This window comes from Pyrus communis, chromosome 14 (genome assembly GCF_041283825.1).
Source record: "Pyrus communis isolate YQ-2024b chromosome 14, ASM4128382v1, whole genome shotgun sequence".
Classification (NCBI taxonomy): Eukaryota; Viridiplantae; Streptophyta; class Magnoliopsida; order Rosales; family Rosaceae; genus Pyrus; species Pyrus communis.
In genome coordinates this window covers 1,823,003-1,847,669 of record NC_142578.1, presented here as the reverse complement: position 1 = coordinate 1,847,669, position 24,667 = coordinate 1,823,003, and the positions used below count along the sequence as shown (strand labels likewise).

The 24,667-nt window shown below is 38.4% G+C and overlaps 6 protein-coding genes across 7 annotated transcripts; 2 read left to right on the top strand and 4 right to left on the bottom strand.

The window, feature by feature from the left end:
- Positions 1 to 2,796: 2,796 nt before the first annotated feature.
- LOC137713276 (DEAD-box ATP-dependent RNA helicase 51) lies at positions 2,797 to 7,209 on the top strand. 2 transcript variants are annotated; one of them, XM_088684572.1, is made up of 13 exons: positions 2,803 to 3,414; positions 3,768 to 3,953; positions 4,125 to 4,310; positions 4,654 to 4,737; positions 4,994 to 5,035; positions 5,223 to 5,300; positions 5,455 to 5,754; positions 6,033 to 6,071; positions 6,175 to 6,279; positions 6,403 to 6,471; positions 6,553 to 6,591; positions 6,634 to 6,678; positions 6,816 to 7,209. In XM_088684572.1, the coding sequence occupies exons 1-13, from the start codon at positions 2,989 to 2,991 to the stop codon at positions 6,990 to 6,992; spliced, it is 1,776 nt and encodes a 591-aa protein (XP_088540698.1). In that variant the 5' UTR covers positions 2,803 to 2,988; the 3' UTR covers positions 6,993 to 7,209. The 2 variants fall into 2 exon arrangements, with proteins under 2 accessions (XP_068308667.2, XP_088540698.1); XM_068452566.2 differs by having other exon boundaries at positions 2,797 to 3,414; positions 6,553 to 6,678.
- Positions 7,210 to 8,270: 1,061 nt separating this feature from the next.
- On the bottom strand, positions 8,271 to 9,284 carry LOC137712032 (early nodulin-like protein 6). The gene is made up of 2 exons (XM_068451180.2): positions 9,101 to 9,284; positions 8,271 to 8,637 (listed from the first exon to the last, which is right to left on the bottom strand). The coding sequence occupies exons 1-2, from the start codon at positions 9,282 to 9,284 to the stop codon at positions 8,297 to 8,299; spliced, it is 525 nt and encodes a 174-aa protein (XP_068307281.1). The 3' UTR covers positions 8,271 to 8,296.
- Positions 9,285 to 10,243: 959 nt separating this feature from the next.
- Positions 10,244 to 13,989, top strand: LOC137713107 (uncharacterized). The gene is made up of 7 exons (XM_068452363.2): positions 10,244 to 10,444; positions 10,743 to 10,965; positions 11,211 to 11,334; positions 11,457 to 11,794; positions 11,991 to 12,909; positions 13,166 to 13,344; positions 13,620 to 13,989. Exons 1-7 carry the CDS (start codon positions 10,359 to 10,361, stop codon positions 13,716 to 13,718), a joined length of 1,968 nt encoding a protein of 655 aa, XP_068308464.2. The 5' UTR covers positions 10,244 to 10,358; the 3' UTR covers positions 13,719 to 13,989.
- LOC137713108 (Cyclophilin-like peptidyl-prolyl cis-trans isomerase family protein) lies at positions 13,778 to 15,248 on the bottom strand. Its single transcript, XM_068452364.2, has 2 exons — positions 14,234 to 15,248; positions 13,778 to 14,146 (listed from the first exon to the last, which is right to left on the bottom strand). Exons 1-2 carry the CDS (start codon positions 15,145 to 15,147, stop codon positions 14,044 to 14,046), a joined length of 1,017 nt encoding a protein of 338 aa, XP_068308465.2. The 5' UTR covers positions 15,148 to 15,248; the 3' UTR covers positions 13,778 to 14,043.
- Positions 15,249 to 15,480: 232 nt separating this feature from the next.
- On the bottom strand, positions 15,481 to 17,300 carry LOC137713109 (single-stranded DNA-binding protein, mitochondrial). The gene is made up of 4 exons (XM_068452365.2): positions 16,949 to 17,300; positions 16,623 to 16,849; positions 15,842 to 15,942; positions 15,481 to 15,729 (listed from the first exon to the last, which is right to left on the bottom strand). Exons 1-4 carry the CDS (start codon positions 17,237 to 17,239, stop codon positions 15,650 to 15,652), a joined length of 699 nt encoding a protein of 232 aa, XP_068308466.1. The 5' UTR covers positions 17,240 to 17,300; the 3' UTR covers positions 15,481 to 15,649.
- Positions 17,301 to 19,139: 1,839 nt separating this feature from the next.
- Positions 19,140 to 20,717, bottom strand: LOC137712405 (protein ASPARTIC PROTEASE IN GUARD CELL 2-like). The gene is made up of 3 exons (XM_068451490.1): positions 20,060 to 20,717; positions 19,521 to 19,964; positions 19,140 to 19,327 (listed from the first exon to the last, which is right to left on the bottom strand). Exons 1-3 carry the CDS (start codon positions 20,715 to 20,717, stop codon positions 19,140 to 19,142), a joined length of 1,290 nt encoding a protein of 429 aa, XP_068307591.1.
- Positions 20,718 to 24,667: the final 3,950 nt, after the last annotated feature.

The following is a 24,667-nucleotide window of genomic DNA, read 5'->3' as shown; positions in this document are numbered from 1 at the left end:
ATGTATATCGTAACGGTCAAAATATTGTCAGATTTTGTAGCCGGTAGGAAGAGAGACGTGGGGTCCACTTTTAGAAAATTTCATATAGCAAGTAGAAGGCCTTCTCCTTTTTATATGGTAAAATCATAAAGATCTAATTTTTTTAAAGTAAGGGGTAACAGAAGCATTATCTTTTTGTGATTTGGTACCAATCATCGTAGAATATTTGATAGATCGAACGGTTCAAATGCCCCAATTAATAGACAATCAACATAAGATTAATGTGTAATCATCGACTAATAAAATGAAAAGAGGTCTAGGACTCGAGAGGATGCTTCGACTTCACATATTGCATATGGTGAAATGGTGAAATAATCATTTGCCAAGTTATTTTGCATGTCGGTTGACAGATGCCAACAACTTTCGAATGAGCATGTCGACTGATGCAATAGGTTTCGAGTAAGCATGTTGCTAAATGTCAACATATGCCAATAGCAACGCAAGCAAAGACTTGAGGCCAGCAGTTAACCTGCCAAGCGCCCATAGAGGCAATTCGTCGAGCTGTTAGAGAAAAACTTTCAAAAACATCTCACATTTTCAAAGAGCAACACCCAACTATTCCGTAAAGGATTTCTAAACTTAGAGGGGTTTTTTTTAAAAAAAAAACAAAATCCGGAAGCCCCACATGGAGGTTGGTTGGATAATGATAGATGAACTATATTTTTGTGTCAAAACCTAAAAAAACAGTCCATGTACTTTGCCTTTTACTAAAAAGAGAGACAACATTATAAACTAGTAATAAATTTTTGTTCATACCCACATAAACTACTCTTACTTAAGGTTTCCTAACTTTTAAGTAAAAAACTTTTGACATGGCATTGTCTTCTACCATTTTATAAAGCATTGAACCACTAAACTTCTACCATTGAATAATCAAATTAGGGCAGAGATTGTGACAATGCTCCCGTGTCCATAGTCTAGTCACCGGCACAATGACAAGTTATCAAGTTGAAGGATGATATGCCATAACAACTTCAATGAGTTACTTGTGTAGTAGAGGTGAAGTCATGAAGGGACCAGGATGGTTCCAAGTCCATTTTGATTTATTTTGGACAAAAAAATTTAGTACTGTCCTTTTAAGGTTTTATCGTAGACTTAGGCTCTTAATCCAACTTTTTAACTCTAATTTCGTTGCCTATGAGCTTTGAGGATGACTATGATCTGGAAATCAGTGGGAGGAGAGAAGAAGAAAGTTAGAGAGGCTTTGAATTTAGGTTTAAGAAAGAGGATGATGACGACAACACCATACCAGACCCAAACGATGATGGTCGGTTGCTTACCGCACGACGGAGTAATTTTTGTAAAATTAAGATAACGTTTTGAATTGAGACTTTTAAACCCTTTCTAGGCTAAAATTTTAATTCTCACTTGTACATAAAAGAAAGTTTGGATGCGAGTTTGATGTTTTCTCACAAGAGGCGGAACTCACATGCATGAATAATTCATTCTATGTGAAGGGACATATGTACTTGAAGTATGGTGTCCTCTCACAAAAATTGATACTCATACATACGCAGAGGTTCATTCTATGTGAGAGGAAAATGTACCAGTACAACAATATTTCTCCCGATCAAGATGTAGTGGGTGAGACTCGATGACAAGGGTCACTTCCTGTATATATTTGATGGACAGACGGCGGATCGACCACCTTTTGCTGCATAGTGAATACTTTCCGTTAATTTAGCTTTATAGTCAATGAAATTTTGGTACACATGTTTTAACGAGGATTTGGTGGAGTGAGTGGATCATAATTACACTCATGGAGTATGATTTTGTTACTATTAATTTCATAAAATCTGCCTTCCAAGGAAAGCCATCTCAGATCAAATCTTGTGCATTCATTTTGTTTTTTGTGATCTTTATTATTAATTGATCCGTGTTAAGTTTATGACAACAAAGTTGATGACATATAAATTTATTAACACGTGTTAACAAGGTTGAGGACGTTTAAGTTTATTCACACATGTCAAACAACAATAAAGACCACAGAGAAGCGATACACACAACGAGTACAGAAGATTTGAACTCAGAGCATCATGCAACTGAATTATGAAAATTCGTGAGTATATTAAAGTGGGAGTAGTAGGTCATAATCATATTTATATTTAGTAATTTGTGTGTAATTTGAATATAATAAAATGATTCCCTTGTGATTAAAGCATGGTTTGCTTTCAAACAAAGTACCATTATTTGGTGCGTTTTTGGTGCCACCACATCTTTCGTACATGCATTCAACTTTTCCCCACCAAATCATAAAATGGTATGGTATGTTATGAATGTGCTAATTAAGAACAAGAAAATGATTTTTAACACACTTTTTCTCACCTCGTACACATTCGGTAAGTTTTGTAATTGTTAATAAAATCAACAGTGAAGATTAATAGAAAATAGGCATAACATTAAAAAAAATAAAAAAAAGAAACTTTAACGAAAAGCTTCTGGTAATGTTCACGTTAACGAAAAACCACATTTTTACACTAAAAAGTCAATCCTAGTAATATTTACTTTAACCTTTATTTTGTCCTTATCGTTAAAACTCAAAGTTTTCAAACCATTTTCATTAGTTTTCCATAAATTTTTTTTATTGAAGTCACTATCCCGCATATTTTCTTTTTCACGAGTAAATTGTTGAGATGAATAAATCTCAGTTAGTTAAGAGCTTTCGTTGGGCCGTTTTGCTTCAAAACTTGGAAAGTTTAAACACCGAGTGAGGCCCAAATTACTAGTTCTATTAAGAGGCTGAGGCCTAGGGCTTTTGGGTTTGTGGCTGTTCGAGTTGAGCGAGTACAGTCGCAGCTAGGGTTTAACAAGTAACGCCCAAACCCTGCTGAAATCTCCACAGTTTCTCAACGTCTCTGTGCTGCGAGAGAAAGCTCGTCTTCTTCCTCTGCGCCCCCTGAAACTGTGGAACCCCAATTCAAACCCATATTCCTTGGAGAACCAGTCGGAATGACAGACCCAAACCTTCACGCGCCTTCGGAGGACGAGACGAAGAAGAAGAAGCGCAAGAGAAACAGAGCAAAGAAACCGTCGGAATTGGCGGGTGTAGAGCAACAAGAATATCTGGAGCCTCAAAACCCTAACGGCGAACCGGCTAAGGGCGAGAGTGAGAAGAAGAGGAAGAAGGTGAAGAAATTGAAGGGAGAGGAAGTTGAGGATCAAAGCCCCGTCGAGGACAAAGATGAAGAAGATGAGGAGAGGGAAGAAGCAATGGAGGAAGAGGAGGAGGAGGAGGAGAAGAAGAAGAAGAAGAAGAAGGTGAATAGTGGCGGTGGAGGGACTGGGATTATGACCACAGAGTCGTTTGCTTCGTTGAACTTGTCTGAGAACACTTACAAGGCCATTGAAGAAATGAAGTTTCAGTATATGACTCAGGTAATTTGCCGTCTCGAATTTGATTTCGGTAACTTCTAGCCTAATTTTGTTTAAGAACGAAAATAACCATGATTGACTTTTTAGTATAAAAATATAGTTTTCCGTTAAAGTGAACGGTACTAGTAGTTTTTCGTTAAAGTTCCCTTTTGTTTATGGGATTTCTTATTATGAGTTACTTGATCGAAAAGTATGTTTTTTTTATACGAATTGAGAACTTACTAAATTCAGAGAATTTTAGGGTTTGTACTTGATGAGAAATGTGTGTGTTCGTTGAGATATCTTTCAGTTTTCAGTTCTAAAAAAGTTGTTGATGATTTGGGATGAATTGAATATACAATATATTACTAATGCAGATTCAAGCTAGAGCAATCCCACCGCTCTTGATTGGAAAAGATGTCCTCGGAGCTGCAAGGACAGGGTCCGGTAAAACTCTTGCTTTTCTAATACCAGCTGTGGAGCTGCTATATAACACACATTTTGCTCCTCGTAACGGAATGGGTGTTGTTGTGATTTGCCCAACACGGGAACTTGCAATACAGGTGAAAACCCCTGCATTTTGTTCTTTTTTGTAGCGACATGTTAAATTTTCTTCCAATATCATGATGGAGCTTGGTCCAGTTCAAGAGACTTTTTTATAACGTCGCATCGTGGGATTTACCATTGAACCCCTTTATTCGTCTCTGACTATTTTTCTTTTCCAATTAATTTAGACTCATGCTGTGGCAAAGGACCTTCTAAAGTATCACTCTCAGACTCTTGGCTTGGTTATTGGAGGTTCAGCTAGGAGAGGGGAAGCAGAACGTATTGTAAAAGGAGTAAATTTATTGGTTGCAACCCCTGGTCGACTTCTTGACCATCTCCAGAATACCAAGGGATTCATATATAAGAACTTGAAGGTGCTTCACATCTATTCGTCGGAAATATTGTTTTAGTTGTTCCAAAATGTTTTTCAGTGGTTATTTTCTGAAATGGTTCTGATGGGTACAGTTGACTTTCTGATTTGAAGCAAATTCTAACTACTGTTTCCTTGACTTCGGAATATTCTGCTGTTGTTGTTAATCTTTTTACTGAAATATTGAACCGTATTTTCTGATCCTACTGCAGTTTGTGTTGTTATGTTAGAGAAAAGAATTAGCTTCTTGATGTGGTTAAGCTAAATATCTTTGATTGAGATGTACCACATCATGACATCACAGAAATTTGTCAATCTTTGATTTCATTGTTGTCCTGGACTTGCAGTGCCTTGTGATTGATGAAGCTGACAGGTTATTGGAAGCAAACTTTGAGGAGGAAATGAAACAGATTGTCAAGATTCTGCCAAAGGTAAATTTATTTAGTTTTCTACCTCTTCTGTGACAAAGACTCGAGGGCTGCAATCCTTAGATGTAAAGCAACATATGCTTCTGTTTTTTTTTTTTTTAATTTTTTTAATTAAGAGGAGCTTGAAGTTTGGTTAGTTGAGTTTGATTTTATTCAGAAATTGGCCTGGATACATTAGTTTTATGGTTTAGGTGCCATTTCAAAATGAGTTTTACTTGGTAATATGCGTTGGCTAATCGAATTGCTAATGGATGTGCAGGATAGGCAAACAGCTTTATTTTCAGCAACCCAAACTAAGAAGGTTAGTGTATTGTATCCTTATTGGATATTATCCAATATCTTGCTTTCTGCCTTGTTTTTAAATGTTTTGGCTTAAACATAGTTAAATAGTTCTCTAACTTTTGTATCTTTGAGACAACAAATCTTTGTGCGCCCATTTGTTACACGAGTGCTTTGTGCTGATAAATCTTTTCTTGTTAAACCTATAGGTTGAAGATCTTGTTAAGTTGTCATTTCGAAAAGATCAGAAACCTATCTATGTTGATGTGGATGAGGGGAGGTCAAAGGTAGGAATCCAGTATGATTATGTTTTCCTCATTTTACATGCATTTAATGTTCATATCTGTTATGAATTAAAATTTACTTTGTACTCTCTCCAAATTTTTTATTTCTTGTGATTTAGCCCTAATCAGTGGAATGATGAGATTGTGTGAACTGTAGGTCACCAATGAAGGGCTGGAACAAGGCTATTGTGTTGTCCCAAGTGCTAAGAGATTTCTTCTCTTATATTCTTTCCTGACAAAGAATACGTCTAAGAAAGTTATGGTCTTCTTCTCGTCTTGTAACTCAGTGAAATTCCACTCCGAACTTCTTAGATACATTAATGTGGAATGCTTTGATATCCATGGAAAGCAAAAGCAGCAGAAGAGGACAACTACTTTTTTTGACTTCTGTAAAGCAGAGAAAGGAATCTTACTCTGTACTGATGTTGCTGCTCGTGGACTGGATATTCCTGCTGTGGTAAACTTCCTTTTCCTTTCTGTAACAGGAGTCAGGACAGGATTAAACTTACGAAAATTATGGTTATCATTAGTTTTTTTTTTTTTTTTTTTTTAATCATTCAATTATTTTATGTACCACAACCAGTATGTTTATTCATTTCACATTGAGATATCAGCCCCTTCCCAGACATCTCCCTTGCCCACTCCTCTTTATCCTGTTAGCAATATTTACATTTACGAATGCTCATGGTAATCTTATGCTGCTTCTTTCTTTTCTTTTCTTTTCGTTGCTTGTAGGACTGGATTTTGCAGTTTGATCCTCCAGATGAACCGACGGTATTCATTATTCCTTCTTTCTAACAGATTTCTAGTAGTTTGAGTATCTAGCGATTCTTCGTCCGTGCTGAATAACAGCGTATCAAGGGATATGTACTTGCAGGAATATATCCATAGGGTTGGTCGAACAGCTCGAGGGGAAGGTGCAACAGGAAAGGCATTACTTTTCCTCATTCCCGAAGAGTTGCAATTCATTCGCTATTTGAAGGTATGATTTATAGCTAAAATGTTTTACAGAAGGTTGTAAGCAATATCTAGCTTTTGTTTAGGTTTTCTATCTGCTGTGTGATGCTTTTTCTCCATTTCAATTCATATTCATTTTTGTTTACAGGCTGCAAATGTGCCTGTTAAACCATACGATTTTAATGAAAAGAAGCTGAAGAATGTGCAGTCAAAACTGGTAATTTCGTGTTCGATTGTTTTCCATTATCATGCTATAACTAGGTCCATGGAAACTTATGCATTGCTTCGACTGATGCAGGAGCAGATGGTTCAAAAGAATCACTACCTGAATAATTCAGCAAAAGAGGCGTATACATCTTATTTATTAGCATACAATTCACACTCTATGAAGGACATCTTTAATGTACACCGGCTTGATCTGCAGGTACCCGTCTTTTTCTTGATATGAAGTTATTTATCTTTTCATCTAAACGTTTACTGTGTAAAGATAAAAGAGATTTTCGTAGGAAAACACGAATGCTATCCCATCCTGATATCTCAATGGTTGTTGGAATTGGGCAGGCGGTTGCGGCTTCTTTTTGTTTTTCTAATCCACCCAAGGTGCATTTGAACTTAGACAGCAGTAAATCAAAGTTCAGGAAGAAGACGCGTAAAGAAGGAAGTCGAAATGGATTCAGTGAGAGCAATCCTTACGGCAATCGAAAAGGCGGAGATGATAGACAATTCATAAGGCATTAGAGGAGCCTTGTGTGTGCAGCAATTCTGCTTCTTTCTTTTCTCTTGCAACAATTTTGTTATTTTCTACCAAGGTTTTGAAGCCGAAACCGAGACTGTAAAACGCAATTTTGATCGATGGCTTCAATGCGCTTCTTCTTCCCGAGTTATTACTTTGTAAATTAAAATTGATTTGTCTTTTGACGAGTTTTGATATATCAATTCGAATTGCAATCCCAAATCGTTTGACTTTTCTATGTGCTTTAAATTACAAGATTTCTGTTGCAAGGTTGCAAGTGTTGGATTGTGGCTTTTCTCACCGACTTGTCGAGTTTCGGGTTTAAACTCTCTTTCCTTTATCTAGCTTGGAAGAATAATGTCGTTTGTAATAAATTTTTGGGTAATCTCACTTTACCACTTATCTTGAAATCCACACTTTGCTTCTTTTAGTTATTTTTGTCTCAGTTTCATAGTTAAACTTTGATGTTTCTTGACAACAGCTAAACTTTTAGTTATTTTCGTCTTAGTTTCATAGCTAAACTTTGATGTTTCTTGACATTTTAATACTTCTGTTAAGTTTTCCGTTAAGTGACGACGTGGTGGCAAGCTTGGATTTTCAAGAGAATCTCTCATCACGTGACAAATATGATAGGCCAAAGTTATGTCATTTCATCACTTAATGTAGAACTTGGTGGAAAACATAACAGAAGTACTAAAGTGTCAGAAAAATCAAAGTTCAAGTATGAAACTGAGACGAAAAAAACAATATTCTAAAAAACGACCTAGGCGCTGAGCGCTGGTGACCCAAAGCGTTTTTTTGCAAATCGGTTGGGCTTTAGGCGGCCCTAGGAGGGCTGGCGGCTAGGAGGTTTTTTTTTTTTTTTTTTTAATTAAAAAAATGTATCCAAATTACTATATTTCCTCATTTTCTCCTATTTTGCATTTTATGTGGTTTTAAATTGTGAACTTATTTACAAGATATACAAAAAATTTACCTAAATCCGCCTAGAGCCGCATAGGCGCTAGGCACTAGCTCACCACTTGACTAGCGTCTAGCGTTTTTTAGAACCTTGGAAAAAAATAAGGATATACTTGAGGTTAATAAGGTGAGAATCACTCTAATTTTTTTTGAAATTATGTGAGAACGATTGAGGCATCCATCAACATTTATCGTAATCTATGGAAAAATTATCATACTTCCAAAAAAAGACTAAAATTCATAAAGCCAAATTAGTTCAAGTCTACACTCTTCTAATCTCAAAAGACCAAAATCAGATTAGGGGTACGGAAAAACACAGATAATTAAAAACCATCACGTATCACTGCAACTAGAAGAAAAAGACCACAAAAAATGACACCATGCAGAACACAAGAGTTGCTGCAGAGGAGATGGCCTCCGTTGCAGCCGAACCATGCTTCGGCTGTGACGGGTCCGTTGCGTTCTGATCAGCGGATTGAGGCGGGCTTGCCGGCTCCAAGACCTTGATGATCATCTTCTGCCCTCTCTGGCAGTGCCCGGCAACTCCGCTGACGAAGTAGAACAAACCAGGCCGGTCCAGTGTGAACGTAGTTGCACCGTTGTTGGAGAAGAAGATGGGATGGGCAGAGTGGCATTTTTCGTACTCGTCCTTGGTCACCACCATCACCGAGTCTTTGGTGTAATTGAAGGCTAAGTCCATGAAGAAAGCATAGCAAAACGTTACTTAAAACAAATTAAATAGGAATCTTATCTTGGGCAAGAAGCTTTTGATTTCGATAGAAGAAAACCCGACCATAGCTAATAACATTAGTTGCGCAAAACGAGGTGGGTAAAAGGCACATCAATGATTGTTGTCTTCATATATACAATTCGCTTCTTTATCCATCTTATTATGTGCAATTAATGACAGTGACGATTGACATTTTTTCTTGACAAGCAAAACGTTACTTAAGACAGATTAAATAGGAATCTTATCTTAGGCAAGAAGCTTTTGATTTCAATAGAAGAAAACCTGACAATAGTTACTGACATTAGTTGTGCAAAACAAGTCGGTAAAAAGTGCATCAAGACTGATATGTCTTTATATATACCACCTTATTCCATGCAACTAATGACAGTAACTATCGTCATTTATTTGTGAAGAGTGACTTACAGAGAGCGTCGTCGACCTTGAACCGGTTTTTCGAAGCCCATTCGTTATACATTTGTTGGCCGTTCTTCGATTTCGGGATCTCCCATCCACTCTTGCCTCCAACTTCGAATTTGGTACAAGATACAAAAAGGACTTGGGATGTAGAAAGAAGAAAAAAGAAGAGAAATGCTTTGGAGGTTGCCATTTGGACTGTGCAGGGAGCTCACTCTTTTGCCTATCAAGAACAAAACGAGCCGTATAGTTTGATGGAATGTGGAAGGGAGCACTGCAATTTATACTGTGAGGGAGTTAAGAAGGGGTGAGGCTCGGTAAATGGATAATTAGTTTTTTACTGAGGGTGGGTAAAAAGTGAGGATTCTTGGGAGTAAAAAGTGGAGGTGCATGGATGTAGCGGTTTGAGTTCGAGAGGAAAACAAAACCCTTATCTCTCTATCTTTGACTTGGTACAAGTGTTTTTCAAATGGCAGCTGAGATGATGAGGCTGCTGAGTGAAACTAGCTTTCTTACCTTAATTCAAATTTCTGGATATATGGAATTGAATATTTTAGAAAGTCACACGTGACTCTCTGGTATTTCAATAATTTGAATCATTGGTTAAACGAAAAGCAAGTCAAATTAATGAATGATTCATTATGGTCAAAATAAACTGCATAATGGTTCCATGAGTTGTGTTTTTGCCTCTAAATTTAAATATTCGCTTTTGGAGTCCGAAGGTTAACAAATATATTGCACACTTGCCCTATTCGTCAATTCATGCAATACTTCAGGGATTATTTCTCCAATTACGTCTTTTTACTTCTTCAGTTCATCAACTTTGCCGTAGCCATCATGGCCCAAATCTTATTTAATTGGATCATGTTCTACCCGCCCAACCCAAACTCTCCTCGAGGCCCTGCGAGTCAATTACCGCTAAAAAATTGCAACCAAAAAATAGATTGAGGATTTCAATTTGACCAGCACACGAGATGATATATCACGTGTTATTATACAAATGATGGGGTATGTATGTTAACAAGTTAATAACTTAAAAAATAAAATTTTTTACCACTTACATAAAAACACATGATGTATCACTCTTATTCTCGCGACAATAAAAAATTTCTGAAAAGAAACAAGTGAAACGATATCCATCATATTCACCCCACCAGCAAACGACGTCGTATCGGAGCGCTTGCTAGGTTCTGAACTCTGAACCCTGAACTCTCTGAAACAAATTTCATAGCTTCTTCTGGAAAAAAGAAAGAGAGAAGAAATAAAAATGTCGAAAGATTCAGAGAAAAAGTTCCACTCGATCATGGACAAGCTATTTTTCGCTCCCAAATCTACGCCGAGCTCCGATTCCAGGTTCGTGTATATATGTACATATTATCTATATATACTTCTTTTCAATTTTGCTCTTAATTTTCTCGCTCGTTTTCCGTTTGTTTCCCGAGAAAATGCGCTGCAAATAGGGAATTTTTATTTTTTATACTTGTGTTATCAAGTGCTAGTTAAATCCCTGATTATTTCATATTAATCCAAGATATTGAATAAAATTACGATAAATCGAGTTTTCTGTTTCTTTTTCTTCAGATTTTATGGAAATTTTGATGTAATTAGTGGCCAAATCATGGAATTCTTGCCCTTTTTTTTTTGCTAACAGTTCATCTGGTGTACAAACTTCGAGAGGCAAAAAGCGAGCAAATCCCTCATCCGCATTGGCACTGGTGGAACCGAAATCGAGAGGCGATAGAATGGAGGTCTCCCGGCATTTTTCAGCTCCGGCTGTGGCTACTCATGCTCCTCTGTGTAGGCCGTGGGACCGTGGGGATCTTATGAGGAGGGTAGCTACATTCAAGTCCATGACTTGGTTTGCCAAGCCTAAGGTTAGAATTCTGTCTTCCAATATGACATGTTTTGTAATGTTAGTGTTTACTTGTTAGTTTGCAAAAATAGCTCCGAATAGGCGAATACAAATGCGGTCTGGAAATTAGCCCCTGGTTAGTGAAAATTAGGGTAATGTTGAAACAACTACAGTGGCTTTATCGAGTCGTTTGCAGTGGAGCCGTTGTTTAATACAAAGCTTTAATTTTTTTGGATGTACAAACAATAATTTGCCAGCTTTGAACAGGTGGTGAGTGCTTTAAATTGTGCCAGAAGAGGCTGGATCAATGTGGATGCAGATATATTAGTGTGTGAATCGTGCGGAGCACGCCTCTTATTTTCTACTCCGTCATCTTGGAATCAGCAGCAAGGCATGTTATGTCTCTCTTTATGTGAAATCTCCCTCCAATTAAACCCATGCTGTAAAATTAAGTAACAATATATTGTAATAATATATTCATAGTCAAGTAAACCGATTTCCTGTGTTTCCCAGTTGAGAAGGCAGCTTTGGTGTTTAGTTTAAGGCTCGACAATGGGCATAAGATACTCTGTCCGTGGATTGACAACGCATGTGATGAAACACTGGCAGAGTTTCCACCTACGCCACCTCCAGTTTTAGTTGATAAATTTAGAGAACACTGCTATGCTCTTTTAGAACTCTCAGTTCTCCCTGTGATTTCTTCTTCAGCCATTGAGTACATGAAGAGCCCTCAGCTAGAGCAATTTCTTGGACAGTCTTCAATGTTTTATGGCAATGGTTCTGGAGACATTTCTAGAACAGAACATTCTGACAATGAAGACAGTGCAGATTCTGCCAAGTTATATTATCAGGTATGTGCCTGTTTAGTTGCACGCCTGTTCATGTAAATCTTCATTTGGATGTATTTGTGCATCGCTGTTTCATATCTTCTGACTTTAATTCTTAACACTTTTGGATTTGTTTTTTAGAAGTCTGTCTTATCAGTTTCTAGCATTCTTGCTTTCTTCATGCAGACCAATGACGTTTTAAAGCATTTTTTTTTTTCAGGCACAAAAGCTCATAAGTTTATGCGGCTGGGAACCTCGTTTACTACCTTATGTTGTTGACTCTGAGAATAGACTGAATTATTCAGCTACCAACAGACAGAATCTGGGCATCAATATGCACTCTGCTAGTAATGATGAACTTATGAAGTCACACAATACCAGTATACAGGCTGAACACAATTCTGTTGTTTTAGACTGCAAGCTTTGTGGAGCCAGTGTTGGATTATGGGCATTCTCTACCGTTCCACGGCCTGTGGAATGTTTCAGATTAGTTGGATATGCAGAAGTAAACTCTGAAAGTCGTTCTGGAACTCATGATTCAAACACTGAAAGTCACTGCGACAGTAGGATAGATATTTTAAATGCTGGCATAGATGGTGCAACATTGCCAAGGGACAGATTCTCAAATTTAAATTTGACAATTGCAGGGGGTCCTCCACCTACAAATCAGAATTTCAAAGCAAAAATTTTGTTGCCTGTTATTGGTCGGAATTTAAGGGCTCGGATTTCATATGATACTGAATTGAGAGATTGTTTGTCTGTTGGCCAGGAAGGTATGCAATCTGATTCCCAGATGGAGAAAGAGGAAGATCACTACCAAGAAAATGCAGGGAATGGTGGACTGGAGAATTCAGAAGTGAATGGCCCTGGAACCCCTGATGCGAATGTCACACATTTAAATGGTGAAATGGACGAAAGTGACTCACTTGTGATGGTTTCTAGCAAGGGAGACTTGTTACATTCAGGAACCATTGTAGAGCACAGCGAAGAACGTGAGTCTCCTAGTCTTCCATCTAGCTTTGAAGCCAATGCAGATCTTAGCAGCCCCAGAAATGATCCCCAACCCACCTCAAACAAGGAGGCTAGTGAAGGCATAGTGCAGATTCCTGCAAACAATGAACTTGTGGCCTGCAGTAGTGGTAAGCAATATTTATTGCTTTCTTATTGAATGAAAACATTAACGTAAACTATATAGCTTTTGCATCTGTTATATTTGGTCCAACTATAGCCTCAAGCTGATGCCAATTGGCTAATTGGTCTAGATTTTATAATAAAAAATGATGTTAGTAGCCTGTAATTCGTATGCAAACACGCCCTCCTACACTCGTGTCAGTGCTAGAATTCCCTTATGGTACCAAAATATGTTTTAATAATTTGCTTTGTCTATTCTTCCAGGGAAGGACCTAAAGCATGTAGTGCCTGATAGCAGGATGGAGTTTGATCCTATCAGGCAGCACAGATATTTCTGCCCTTGGATTGCATCAACGGGTAATGGGGCACCTGGATGGAAGCAAACGCTATCTGCTTTACAACGTCAGGAAGGCGGCTCTCCTTCATCAGCATCCATAATTAAGGTATTCTGCAGCCCACTTCTATTATCGTACTGATATGCTAAATAGTACCTTGTGTGCCTACATGGCTACACGTTGATGGAGATGGGCAGCGCCCTTCTCAGCCTATGTTTTGGAACTCATCTACCAGACTGGCACTTCTAGTTCCAGTTCCCATCATAGTGTAGCACACACTCGCATGCATTTGTGCACGATTGTAGCCTGTCTGTGTTCTTACACGTATATTTAGGTTTGCTTTCTGAAGAGAGTCATCATTTGATATTTGATCAATCATGCAGGTTGATGACCCTATCACTTCAATTAGAAATCTCTTCATGTCTCCATCTCCCAAAAGAATGAAGCCAACTGTTTTAACAACTCGAAGTTCGGATCAATAGATGGGTGATTTTTGGTTGCCTGTAAAATGGGACCCAAGCAGGTGCAGAATCGGTTGATATTAGAGAGGTTAGATTGTAATGTCTCCATTCGAAAGTCCCTCTCGTGGCATTAGTCCCACTCGAGAGCTTAAAAATGTCGTATTTACAAGATTCAGAGTGTAAGTTCGTTACATTCCTTTATCGCTCAAGTGCAGCTCGTGCATTAAACTGTAACGTTCTTACAATTTTGATAAACATAGCATTTGAAATTTTGATGGATAGAATGGTGAAAGTCTCTTGTTACAAAAATGGAAAGAAAAAAAGAAATGCCGCGACGGAGATTCTGTTACTTTATCAAGCCGCAGTTTGTGACAATCACCTTCGCGTAAGGCCGGTTGAATCCTCTTTCTGCCACAACAGCTCTCTTATCTCCGATCAGCTTGGCCACCCTGCCAGCCACCGGAAGGGGATGGTTAGTGTATGTCATCACAAATCGGGAAAGGCGATATGTAACAATACAGAGGTGTAGTACTCACCTGAAATACGGTGAACTAGTGTTCTCCTGCACGGTTTTTACCTGCCCCAGCCTCTCCACGACCTCCTTACCTTCTAAGACTGTTCCGACCACCAAAGCTGAAGCATCGAGCTCAGGCGAATCCTTCGTAGTGATCACGAACTCCGTTCCATTCGGGGCTGTCCCAACCTCCTCCTGATCAATCTCCAGCTTCCCTTTCCGCGCAACCAGTTTTATCTTGGGGGGTGGTTTCAACGGATCTCTCACGATAATGCTCACAGTTCCGGCCTTGTTCTTGATGCCCGGACACTTTTCGTTCAATCTCTCCCACTCTTCATTGAGACTATCAACTTCCAAATTGCTTCCTGTCTTCTTTGCGAGATCAGCGTCTACACCGAAAGATCTCACTCCGCCATGCTGAACATAGTTGGGCATAATCTTAACGAACTCTTTCCTTCTGTAGCTAGTGCCAGCAGCTCCGCTGACAAGACTACCGAATCTAGCAGCGCCAACTGGAGCATCGTCTTCATGTAGCCCAATTATAATCCGACCAACAGGTTCTCCGTCAATGGATATATCGAGAAATGCACGCTTTGTCGGGCTTCTATCAATGCAAGTGGCACTCGCAGTAGTGTTTGAAGTTTCTGCTGCTTGTTCATTGCTATTGGTGTCTTCCAAGTTCTCGGCTCGTGCTTTAGACGGCAACAAACCCTCTACACTCTGCGAGCCGAGGAGGAGAAGTAACAGAGAATTGCTTCGAATCACGAGCTCTCTGCGCGATACTTTGCTGCACTGTTTGATGGAAGGAAAAGATGAGGAAGTGGATACGCCTTGGAGTTGTGGAATGGGCGGCGGAGGAGGCGGTGATGGCGTTGGAAGATGAAGGCATTGAGTGGAGGTCCTGGACGATTGCAAGAATTTCGGGCTTGGTAACATCTCTGTTTTGGAAGAAGAAATCTTCCTACAATTTTCTTTATTCTCTTTCTTCTTCCTACAATTTTCTTTATTCTCTTTCTTTTGGACGTGGAGATTTTTCGTGGTTAAGAAAGACCCAAAGCTTATCCAAATGCATTGGAAGGTCCAAATTTTGTGGCCTCAACATACGACAACGGTCAATCCAAAATACCAATGTGGATTAGGCTAGTTCGTCGGGGAAATGTGCCCACCTTTTTTGCAACTATGTTCAGTCTCTTTATCCGTAAATTATAGTAGCTTAGAATTTCACCTTGTAAAGAGGATGCAATCTAAATTTGAGCATGCCGAAACAGATTGAAAAGAGAGCGAATTGTTGAATCGGATTGAGAAGTTTAACAGCCATGTTTGGAACAAGAAATCTCAATCTCAGCTACTTGGGATGCAACAGAACGTTAATTACAAACGAAAGAATTGGTCTTTCGTCGAGCAGATCTGTGCCGCTTAAAGGTTAAAACAAAGCTTTTTAGTAGTAGCCAACACCTTTGAGCCCCCATTTTGGTGATTGCTCAGCACCATCACCTTTGCCCAAAAACACAAGGCGACCTGCGAATTACGGGCAAAAGAATGTATCAACATGATGAGAAGTATAACATATAGATATTCAGATTGAGTATACAAAGCGTATCTTAGACAATGTAAATAGATAAGTACATACCGTTTCTGCGAATAGAAATCTCTCTAACTCGTCGAACAAGCCCACTAACCGGATCAGCAAAGATTTTGGTCTCCAGATTACCTTCCACATATATAATCGAACTGCAACATATCAAATTTCAATATGTCATCGCCAACTGCAGAAACGATTATCTCCAAATATCAAAACCAAAGTTCTGAACTTGAGGAAGGAGGCCATGATCACCATAAGAAAGAAGCAGCGGAGTTAAGTTATGACAAATTATTGCAAACGCAAAACAGACACATTCTTTGCAATGACAAACCAGAATGTTAGTAGAACGGCAACTTCAAACCTCAAGCCAAAGAATCTGTTATTTACTTTCCTTCATCACGTCCAGAATTACGGCAACTCAAACAACTCTTCTTCCATCAATTTGATGCATCACAAAAGACACTATTCCCCACTCCCTCTATACGTCTCTACCTGGTCACTATGTTACAATTTCGACTGATTCCAGCAAACCGTCCTTACTTCCTAATGTTCCATTTCGAATCAAATACCAAAAATTGCTCGTAACCCTTCCAACTTCTGCCGATATCAACAATTTTCCTAGTCTCCATTATACAAAAGCACTACCAAATCTTCCTAATCACACAAAAGCTAGTCCAAATCCATTTTACACACATTTGTACAAAAACAATTCATCCTTTTTTCAGAAAACACGATCTGTTTTACATAAAGATGGTCATATATCATACACAATCAGAAAAAGTAACGCAAATTAGAACATGATAACAAGCTGTAGAAAAAAACCTCTCACCCAGGCACAGCATTCTTCATGGCAATCATGCTAAGCCGGTCCGGATAAACGCACACGCGGTGCCACTGGACGTTGCAGCGGTTTGCATACTCCACCGGGTCCTCGTTATCCAACGGCCGCCGGTTGTTCCGAATCCCGCCGGTCCCAATTGAAAACATGGTCACGGATGCCCCGCTCTTCAGCCTCTTCTGCAAAGGACTCTGCCCCACCTGCCCCACCAAAATCGCCTGCACATATACACCCGCCGATGCACACAATTAAAACCCTAAATCCTTAAATTTTGAGACTATGAATCATCGGAACGGTGACACTGAATCGAAATGCACCTTATAAATGCCGGCGTCGAGGCCGTTCTCGAGCGGGCGATCGTAGATGAAGCTTCTTCGAATGGGTTCATCGGACGGAGGCGGCGGTTGGGAGGCGTCGCCCGAGGTTGACTCTGCCTCCGACTTGAGAGGGTTGGACTCGTCCGAGTCGGAGCTGTCACTGCTGGAGGAGGAGGTGCCGGTGGTGGTGGTAGTGGTGGTGTAGAAGCGCATGGAGAGTAAAGTCCTGGAGTTTGCTTGCATAGAACGAGAGAGCGTCCTCGAGAGCCTAGCCATGGAAGAGGAAGCCATTTTTGGTGAGAGGAAAATGGTTACGGTGGTTACTTCCCTTTTGATTTTTGAGGGTTTTTGGTTGGGCAGCTTAAACCCTTTGGGACTTCGGAGGAAGGAAGATTTTGGGTTCTAGATTTAAGCCCAAATACCAAGTTTAATAATGGGCCTACTTTTGTACCCAAATAAAAAAAACAAGAATGGTCCGGTCTGGGGATAATTTCCGTAAACACGGGTTTTTTTTAAACCCAATTATTGCTCGTCACTGAGTATATCCCTCATCACGTGATACTCAAGTGTTTCTCTATTCTCTTATCTGATAATGACATCACAGTATTATATCGTACGAGATTTGAGGATTGTATTCTCTATCAAGGGCTTCGGTTCCTCTTAATCGTTCTAGTGGGCAAAGGTAGGTTACAATAGTTGTTCAACGACTAAGCCCATCATGTATAGTTTGACTTGCCTAATCCTTCAAACCAATGCCTTTTTTTGTTCTTTAGTCCTCCACTTGCATTAGTTTTTCTTTTTTACAAACAATAGTGCTAGTGGGTTCAATTGTTAAATGTTAGGGGGAGGGAGTCAGTAAAGATCAAACCTGCATTAGGGTGCATAAATACAATTGTTTTTTGCCACTGCAATAGAGCGTCATGGCCTCTACTCATACTAGATCATTCTCCATGTTGACTAAAAGAAAGTGCACGATGTTACATAATACATGTCAATTCCTTAAGCTCTGGATACCATGTTGGAATTTAGTGTTTGGTTATGTTTTTAGTTTCTGGATTTGCAAAGAAATTGAAGAAGGAATAAAGGAATGAGGAAGAAAAACATTTCAGATAAGGGTGGACATAGTTTGGTTCAGTGCGGTTTTGAGTAAAACCAAAATTGAAATCAAAACTTTTTGCAGTTTGGTTCGGTGCAGTTTTGAAGCAAAAAAAAACCGAAATGAAACCAAACCGTTTAGTTCAGTTCGGTGTGGTTTTAAACGATTTTGGTTCGGTTTTTAAGAAAAAATATACAATTTAACATTTGCACCTATCTATGCATAAGATGGTTTCAAACGGTTTCAAACGGTTTCAAATAATGTTAGAGATGTGATGAGCCTTGGTGTTTAAAAAATTTCCTCTCTGTCCAATTGACTAAAGAATTCCTCTTCTGGTACTAGAGCTCCTACGTACGTACATTTTGGGTTGCAGAACATATGTCTACTCTGACCAAATATAGCCGGGTAGAGACCAGAAATTAAGATCCTTTACGTGTGGAATTTGGAATTCTATTTTTAACCACATTTATACACACTCACTATGAGGAGAATTAATCTTCTCACTCTTCTAGTTAATTTGATATTCTGACAGAGTTTTGAGAGAGAGACTGATGAGTGATGATATTCTAATGTGGTTAAGTTCATATTGAATGTATAGACTCTAACAAATAACAAATTAAAACATGACATCTAAAATTAAATGTTTATTAATATTTGTTGTGCGGTTTGGTTTTGGTGCGGTTTTCAAAAGCCAAAATTGAAACCAAACTATTTCCTACACTGTGATTCGGTTTCAAGACCACAACCGTTTCAAAACTGCAAAACCAAACTGTTTCGGTTTCAATTTTCAGTTCCAAGTGCCCACCCCCTATTTTCAGATATTTCTGTGTGTATTGCAAAAAGAAAGCGATCCAAATGCTCTTGCAGACCTCACATCAAAACATTCTCTTACATATTACACAATTTCCAATCCAAGCCATTCATACTAGGTCATCACTAATGGCATGACACTTGGCTATCATCTGAGACCTGTGAGTCATACAAAGATGGATTGAATCTAGACCGTACACTTTCTATTGGCTAAGTAGACTATGCAACTTAAATCAAGTAAAACCGAAGACAATTATGTGGTAGCAACATTTTAATGAATTAAAATTAGTACCAACTTCTAGGTTGAATTCCTAGAACATGACTAGGAAGCTTAAATCCAATATGTGACCCCTGAAGCTGCCAGCTTCCAATGATTGAGGTTCTTCCACCGGCGGCAAATGCAAGGCAGTACTTGTCGTCGCTCACAGCCATGACAACCTGACGAACGTCCAACTCCAACGGCGGATTCCTCACTTTAAACAAAAATTTAACATGTAGAACGGTAAATGAGTTAAAGTCAGTTTCGAAATCTAATTGAAAACCAATCAACGTAACTCTAAAAAAAAAAAAAAAAAAAAAAAAAAAAAAAAAAAAAAAAAAAAAAAAAAAAAAAAGATGACTCTAACTATTTAACCTTGGGAAGGAGGTCAGTCCACTCGTAGACACCTTTCACATAAAAACAAGTGTCTAACTGATCTTCGCCGGGCGCTCGAGGCAAACCCTGAGCGTTGCGGATGAAGTAGTCCTTGAATATGTCATAGGCCTTCTCGGGAAACTTGGTGATTGTAGTCCCTGTGTCAATAGTCACACCCCCAACACCATCGGAATCAAATTCCCAGAATTCAGGGGGAATTGGAATTGCTTCCTCGTTCATTTCTATCCCACTGAACAACAAATAATAACGGTCCATTCTGATGTCCAGAATTGCTGTACTCGAATGTTGAAACCGGAATTCATCGTAATAATTCAAGTCCAACGTTCCACCGTCGGTTGTATTGTAATAAGGCAGACAGAAGGTAAAATTGTTAGCTTGGAGTTGAGTCGGAAATGAATATCCACCTGGCACGAAGCCTAGGATTCCAGTCGCGGCCTCATTGAACATGTCTATACCTAATGAACGATCATGTTAAGTTTTATTCACCAAATGACGTGATAGTAGATTAATTCATTTGTAATCCGAGCGTTAAAGTTAATATATTATGTACCTGTAATACGACTTCCACATCCAAAAGAGAAATTGTTACTGAGATGCACACCCTCATCGGTAGATATGGTATCTGTGGCCATGATACCTTCGGAGACAGATCGATCTACAGAATGAACGCTGAAACGACACTGGTGCTCACCACGATGAACACAACCTTGTATGTAGAGCTGCTGTACATCACATGGTCCATTAAAGCAATCAGTCTGAGTGTACGTGGATGACATGCTCGCATCAAAAATATGGTGTGGTGTTGAGTAGCATTGTATGCACCCTGGTTGGCACTGCCACCATGTGAAGGGTGTGCCCATATCTACAAGAAGTTGCACTTTTTGTGGTGGATTTCCCACTTTCAAAACGGTCACGTACTCCCCGCCTTCCTCGAACACGTTGGTCTCATTGAAATCGACGTTTGGGCGTAGAAATGGAGCAGAATTCGAGTGCTGGAGGTGACGCCGATAAAGGAGTTTGAAGCGTGCCCTATCCCGGGCCAATCGAGCCTTGACGAGGGAGTGATGGTCCTTGAAATGTGATGCCATGAACTTTTCTCTATGGTATAGAAGAACCCTTGCGACGCCTTTGTCACTTAGGGCATGCGTGCCCAGGGAGATCAAAACTACAAGCACAAGAAAAATATTTGGGATTAGGGTTTTGGCCATTGTTGAAGATAAATTTGAACCAGCAGCAAGCATGTAAATTTAAAGAAAAATGAAATGGAGAAGGAGATGATTTCATAGATTATATATATATATATATATATAAATATGATTTCCAGATAAGTACATACAGATTTTTTTGTTTCGGATTCGGAAATTGAGTTTTATTTTTCTTGTTTTCTCCAAAGGCTTTCTGTACATACATAATCATATTACTTTGCAAATTTGCAAGATTTCCTTTCGATATATTTATATGTATATGGTAGTATGGATTTTCTTTTAGGTAATTAAGCGTCTGGTAAGTTTCCAAATAAGCACAACAGTACAGCAAAATGGATCCTATATACTTCGAGTAGTGCTACATTTACCAATTATTTGTATTATCATATATAACAATTTTTTTATATTCTCCTCGTCAAACTTAAAAGTTTATTCTTTTCGTCACCTTAGTTAAAAGTTTATTCAATGAATTTCTCATGGATTATCGCTAGCTTGCAATTGTACCATTTTTGTAGATATTAAAAAAGTTGAGTTTCAATTTCATGACTAATTTATATTTCACCTTCCCTTTGACAAAATAAGTAAATTTGTTTGCCGTCCAACATTCACTAAATCTAATAATTTATTAAAGGTTTTATAGCTAAAATAGTTTCTAAGATTTGCATAACTTTTCAATTTGGTCTCTAAAATTTGAAATCAATACGAGTGGTCCTTGAGGTTATCCACCATCAATCATTTTGGTCATTCCGTGAATAGTTATGTTAAATAAATATTAAAATGACAAAATTATCCTCAATTTAATAAACATTATATAGGCCAAAATGATTTGACAAAAATTAAGGATATTTTTGTCATTTTATCCTTATTCAATGGAGATTTTTCATGGAATGACCAAAATAATTGATTGTGGACAAACTTAGGAACCAAAATGAAGAGTTATGCAAATATCAGAGACCATTTTGGATAAAAAGCCTTTATTTAATTTAAGTCAATTCTAGACACCAAAAGAAACCTTTAAATTGTTCAACAAAATACGTGAAACTAAAATCGTATCTATTTTGCAAGTGGCATTTTATCACAATGGTAGAAAAGTGTTGAGTTCTTTCATGACAATGTGGGTTCAAACCTTGCCGTTAGCCAATCTAACATCTAATGTAATAAAATCTATCGTTTGACACAAAAAAAAATTGTATCTATTTCGGTAGCTAATCATCATTGCTCATATACCTAACCTTAACCTAAATGAGCATTGTGTATAAGCCAGTTTTGGCATCTAAAATCATATCGATTTTGTTAGCTAATTCGGCTTCAGAGACAAACCAGCTCATGAGTATATTGTGGTTATAAAATAATTTCTTCTTTGTATTTGGCTGAAATTACTCTAGGGAATAAAGACAGTGGTGATCCTAACAAGGATATGTGTGGGGCTAAATCAAAATGAATCTTCATATTAGTTATTAGTTAGCAAAAGGGAATTAATTAAAAATAAAAGTTATAAAATGCTAAGTTAGTGGGATTTAAATAAAGTTAATTTGCTATTGTGGATTAAAAAATAATTTAATTTTTTTTTGAAGTTAACGTGAATGTTTACTCGAAAAAGACAAGAAGGTCCTTATTAATTTGACAAAGCCCACAAAGATTTCCATGTGCAGCTCAGTAGCTAGAGAAATTTTTCCAAGTGCCGGGAACACCATGACACATGGTGTTCCCTCACCCATTAGCATTTAGTTTTATTTATTTATTGAAATATAAAATTGAAGGATATCCAAGATGTCAAATGCTAATGGGTGAGGGAACACCATGTGTCATGGTGTTCCCGGCACTTGGAAAAATTTCTCCAGTAGCTGACTACAACTTCATTAAGCTCTTTTCCCCATGACACGAAGGAAAAGTGAAAGACATTAAAAATAGTTTGACAAAAAAAAAAAAAAAAAAAGACATTAAAAATAGGACTTATTACTAAATCCTATCTTTAATACTCTCCGAATGGAATGACAACTCTATCAAAGAAGGAATCACAATCATATCCAATCAAAGATACTTCCGAGATAATTCCAATATGTTATTTATTGATTTGTAGAGATTCTATATAAAATTTTGATTCAATTCTCTCAAAATCTCATGGGGAGATGTGAGATTTGTGGATGCTTAAAATACACTACGAAATCTCTCAAATTCCCTCTAATTCCTCAACTTTCTCAAATTATTTATAATCAATTTCTAATTGAATACACCTGGAATGTTATAAACTTCTTTAAAATCCTTATTGAATACACCCGGATTTATAAGGATTTTAATAAACTATTTTAACATTCTAATTGAATACACCTTTTGTAACATCCCACATTGCCCAGGGGAGTGGATCCTGTAAGCCTTATATGTATATTCCCATCTCTACCTAGCACGAGGCCTTTTGGGAGCTCACTGGCTTCGTGTTCCATCGAAACTCTGAAGTTAAGCGAGTTCACGCGGAATCGAGCCCGGGATGTGGTGGGGGCCCAAGCCGGGATGTGACAATTTGATATCAAAGCCAATCCCTGACTGGAAGTGTGCCGATGAGGACGTCGGACACTTAAGGGGCATGGATTGTAACATCTCACATTGTCCATGTGAGTGGATCCTGTAAGCCTTATATGTATATTTCCATCTCTACCTAGCACGAGGCCTTTTGGGAGTTCACTGGCTTTGAGTTCTATTGGAACTTCGAAGTTAAGCGAGTTCGCGCGAGAGCAATCCCAAGATAGATGACCCACGGGGAAGTTCTTGTGTGAGTTCCCAGAAATGAAACCATGAGGGTGTGATTGGGGCCCAAAACAGACAATATCGTGCTATGGTGGAGTCGAACCCGGGATGTGGTGGGGGCCCAGGCCAGGATGTGACACCTTTAATTTCAGAGAATCACTTAAAATCCTGATTGAATACCCCTAGATTCATTAAAAGAATTAAAATCTCTCAAAATCCCAATTGAATACACTCCCTTAATATTTTTGGGATTATTCTTTCCACATCCATACTTCGGATGACTCACCTGGGCAATTGGAAAGCCACCATGTGTAGGGCAAAACCCTACCTCTTATGGCCGACCACCTCCCTGTAAATAACTCATCTACACTAATTTTTGGTAATTAAGTTTTTGGTACGCACTTAAGCCTAAACTCTCTATTTTCAAAGAAATTGACTTAGGCATCGGAGATCAATTGGTCAAACCCCCCACCTCGTGGGCGTGTTGCTTTGTCACCCTTGATCAAATGTGTTTATTTGTCTTATAGGTACAATTTCGTTAATATTGAAGATGACAGAAATTTACCATGTACAAAAGTTTTTCTGCCGGCAGTCGAACCTGGTATTTTAATTGAAGATTGCTACAGCGGATGTTAATATTATAGTTGGCGAAAAAATTCAAAGAACGAAATTCGTGAAAAATAAAACTTATAAAATGAAATGCTTTTCCGTCCCCAATTTCTTCATACTACCTAACATTTTTGACGCCTGGTTCTTAACTTAACACTGTTAAGTCTAATATTAACTCCTAATTAACAATATAGTCAGAAAGCCAAGAGAAAACGAAGAAAATTAACGAGTTGAATATGATTAGATGCAAAACATGAACTGATTTGGCAGTTTGCTGATATGGATTTCATTTTCTTTGTTTTTATACACATTTCTGCCTGCTGAGATGCAACTAGGGTTATGAATTTCATGCATATTTTAGGAAAGCAATTTTCACCACCCTACCTTAGTGCACTTGGAACCACAAAAACAGAAGAACCAAAACAAAGAGATAGATGCAAAAACACAGCGACAGAACAGTAGAATCAACTCATGATACGACCCCTTTTTCCCATCGTTTTGTGATTAGAAAAGCAATGCGACGATGCCCCCATGACTTCATTTCCAATTTATATAAATTTTTAATGTAAGTGGTGTATCAGCCAGAGGGAGATACTATTTTG

Excerpts from the sequence above, each read along its gene's own strand:
- LOC137713107 (XM_068452363.2), top strand. The coding sequence starts at position 10,359 with ATGTCGAAAGATTCAGAGAAAAAGTTCCACTCGATCATGGACAAGCTA. Across the intron at positions 10,445-10,742 it reads ACGCCGAGCTCCGATTCCAG|TTCATCTGGTGTACAAACTT; the intron begins GTTCGTGTATAT and ends TTTTGCTAACAG. Across the intron at positions 11,335-11,456 it reads ATCTTGGAATCAGCAGCAAG|TTGAGAAGGCAGCTTTGGTG; the intron begins GCATGTTATGTC and ends TGTGTTTCCCAG.
- LOC137713276 (XM_068452566.2), top strand. The coding sequence starts at position 2,989 with ATGACAGACCCAAACCTTCACGCGCCTTCGGAGGACGAGACGAAGAAG. Across the intron at positions 3,954-4,124 it reads CACGGGAACTTGCAATACAG|ACTCATGCTGTGGCAAAGGA; the intron begins GTGAAAACCCCT and ends CAATTAATTTAG. Across the intron at positions 4,311-4,653 it reads TCATATATAAGAACTTGAAG|TGCCTTGTGATTGATGAAGC; the intron begins GTGCTTCACATC and ends CTGGACTTGCAG.
- LOC137712405 (XM_068451490.1), bottom strand. The coding sequence starts at position 20,717 with ATGGCCAAAACCCTAATCCCAAATATTTTTCTTGTGCTTGTAGTTTTG. Across the intron at positions 19,965-20,059 it reads ATGTGGAAGTCGTATTACAG|GTATAGACATGTTCAATGAG; the intron begins GTACATAATATA and ends ATCGTTCATTAG. Across the intron at positions 19,328-19,520 it reads CACTTGTTTTTATGTGAAAG|TGAGGAATCCGCCGTTGGAG; the intron begins GTGTCTACGAGT and ends TTTTGTTTAAAG.
- LOC137713109 (XM_068452365.2), bottom strand. The coding sequence starts at position 17,239 with ATGGCTTCCTCTTCCATGGCTAGGCTCTCGAGGACGCTCTCTCGTTCT. Across the intron at positions 16,850-16,948 it reads TCGACGCCGGCATTTATAAG|GCGATTTTGGTGGGGCAGGT; the intron begins GTGCATTTCGAT and ends GTATATGTGCAG. Across the intron at positions 15,943-16,622 it reads ATGAAGAATGCTGTGCCTGG|TTCGATTATATATGTGGAAG; the intron begins GTGAGAGGTTTT and ends GATATGTTGCAG.
- LOC137712032 (XM_068451180.2), bottom strand. The coding sequence starts at position 9,284 with ATGGCAACCTCCAAAGCATTTCTCTTCTTTTTTCTTCTTTCTACATCC. Across the intron at positions 8,638-9,100 it reads CAAGGTCGACGACGCTCTCT|CCTTCAATTACACCAAAGAC; the intron begins GTAAGTCACTCT and ends TCATGGACTTAG.
- LOC137713108 (XM_068452364.2), bottom strand. The coding sequence starts at position 15,147 with ATGTTACCAAGCCCGAAATTCTTGCAATCGTCCAGGACCTCCACTCAA. Across the intron at positions 14,147-14,233 it reads ACTAGTTCACCGTATTTCAG|GGTGGCCAAGCTGATCGGAG; the intron begins GTGAGTACTACA and ends GGTGGCTGGCAG.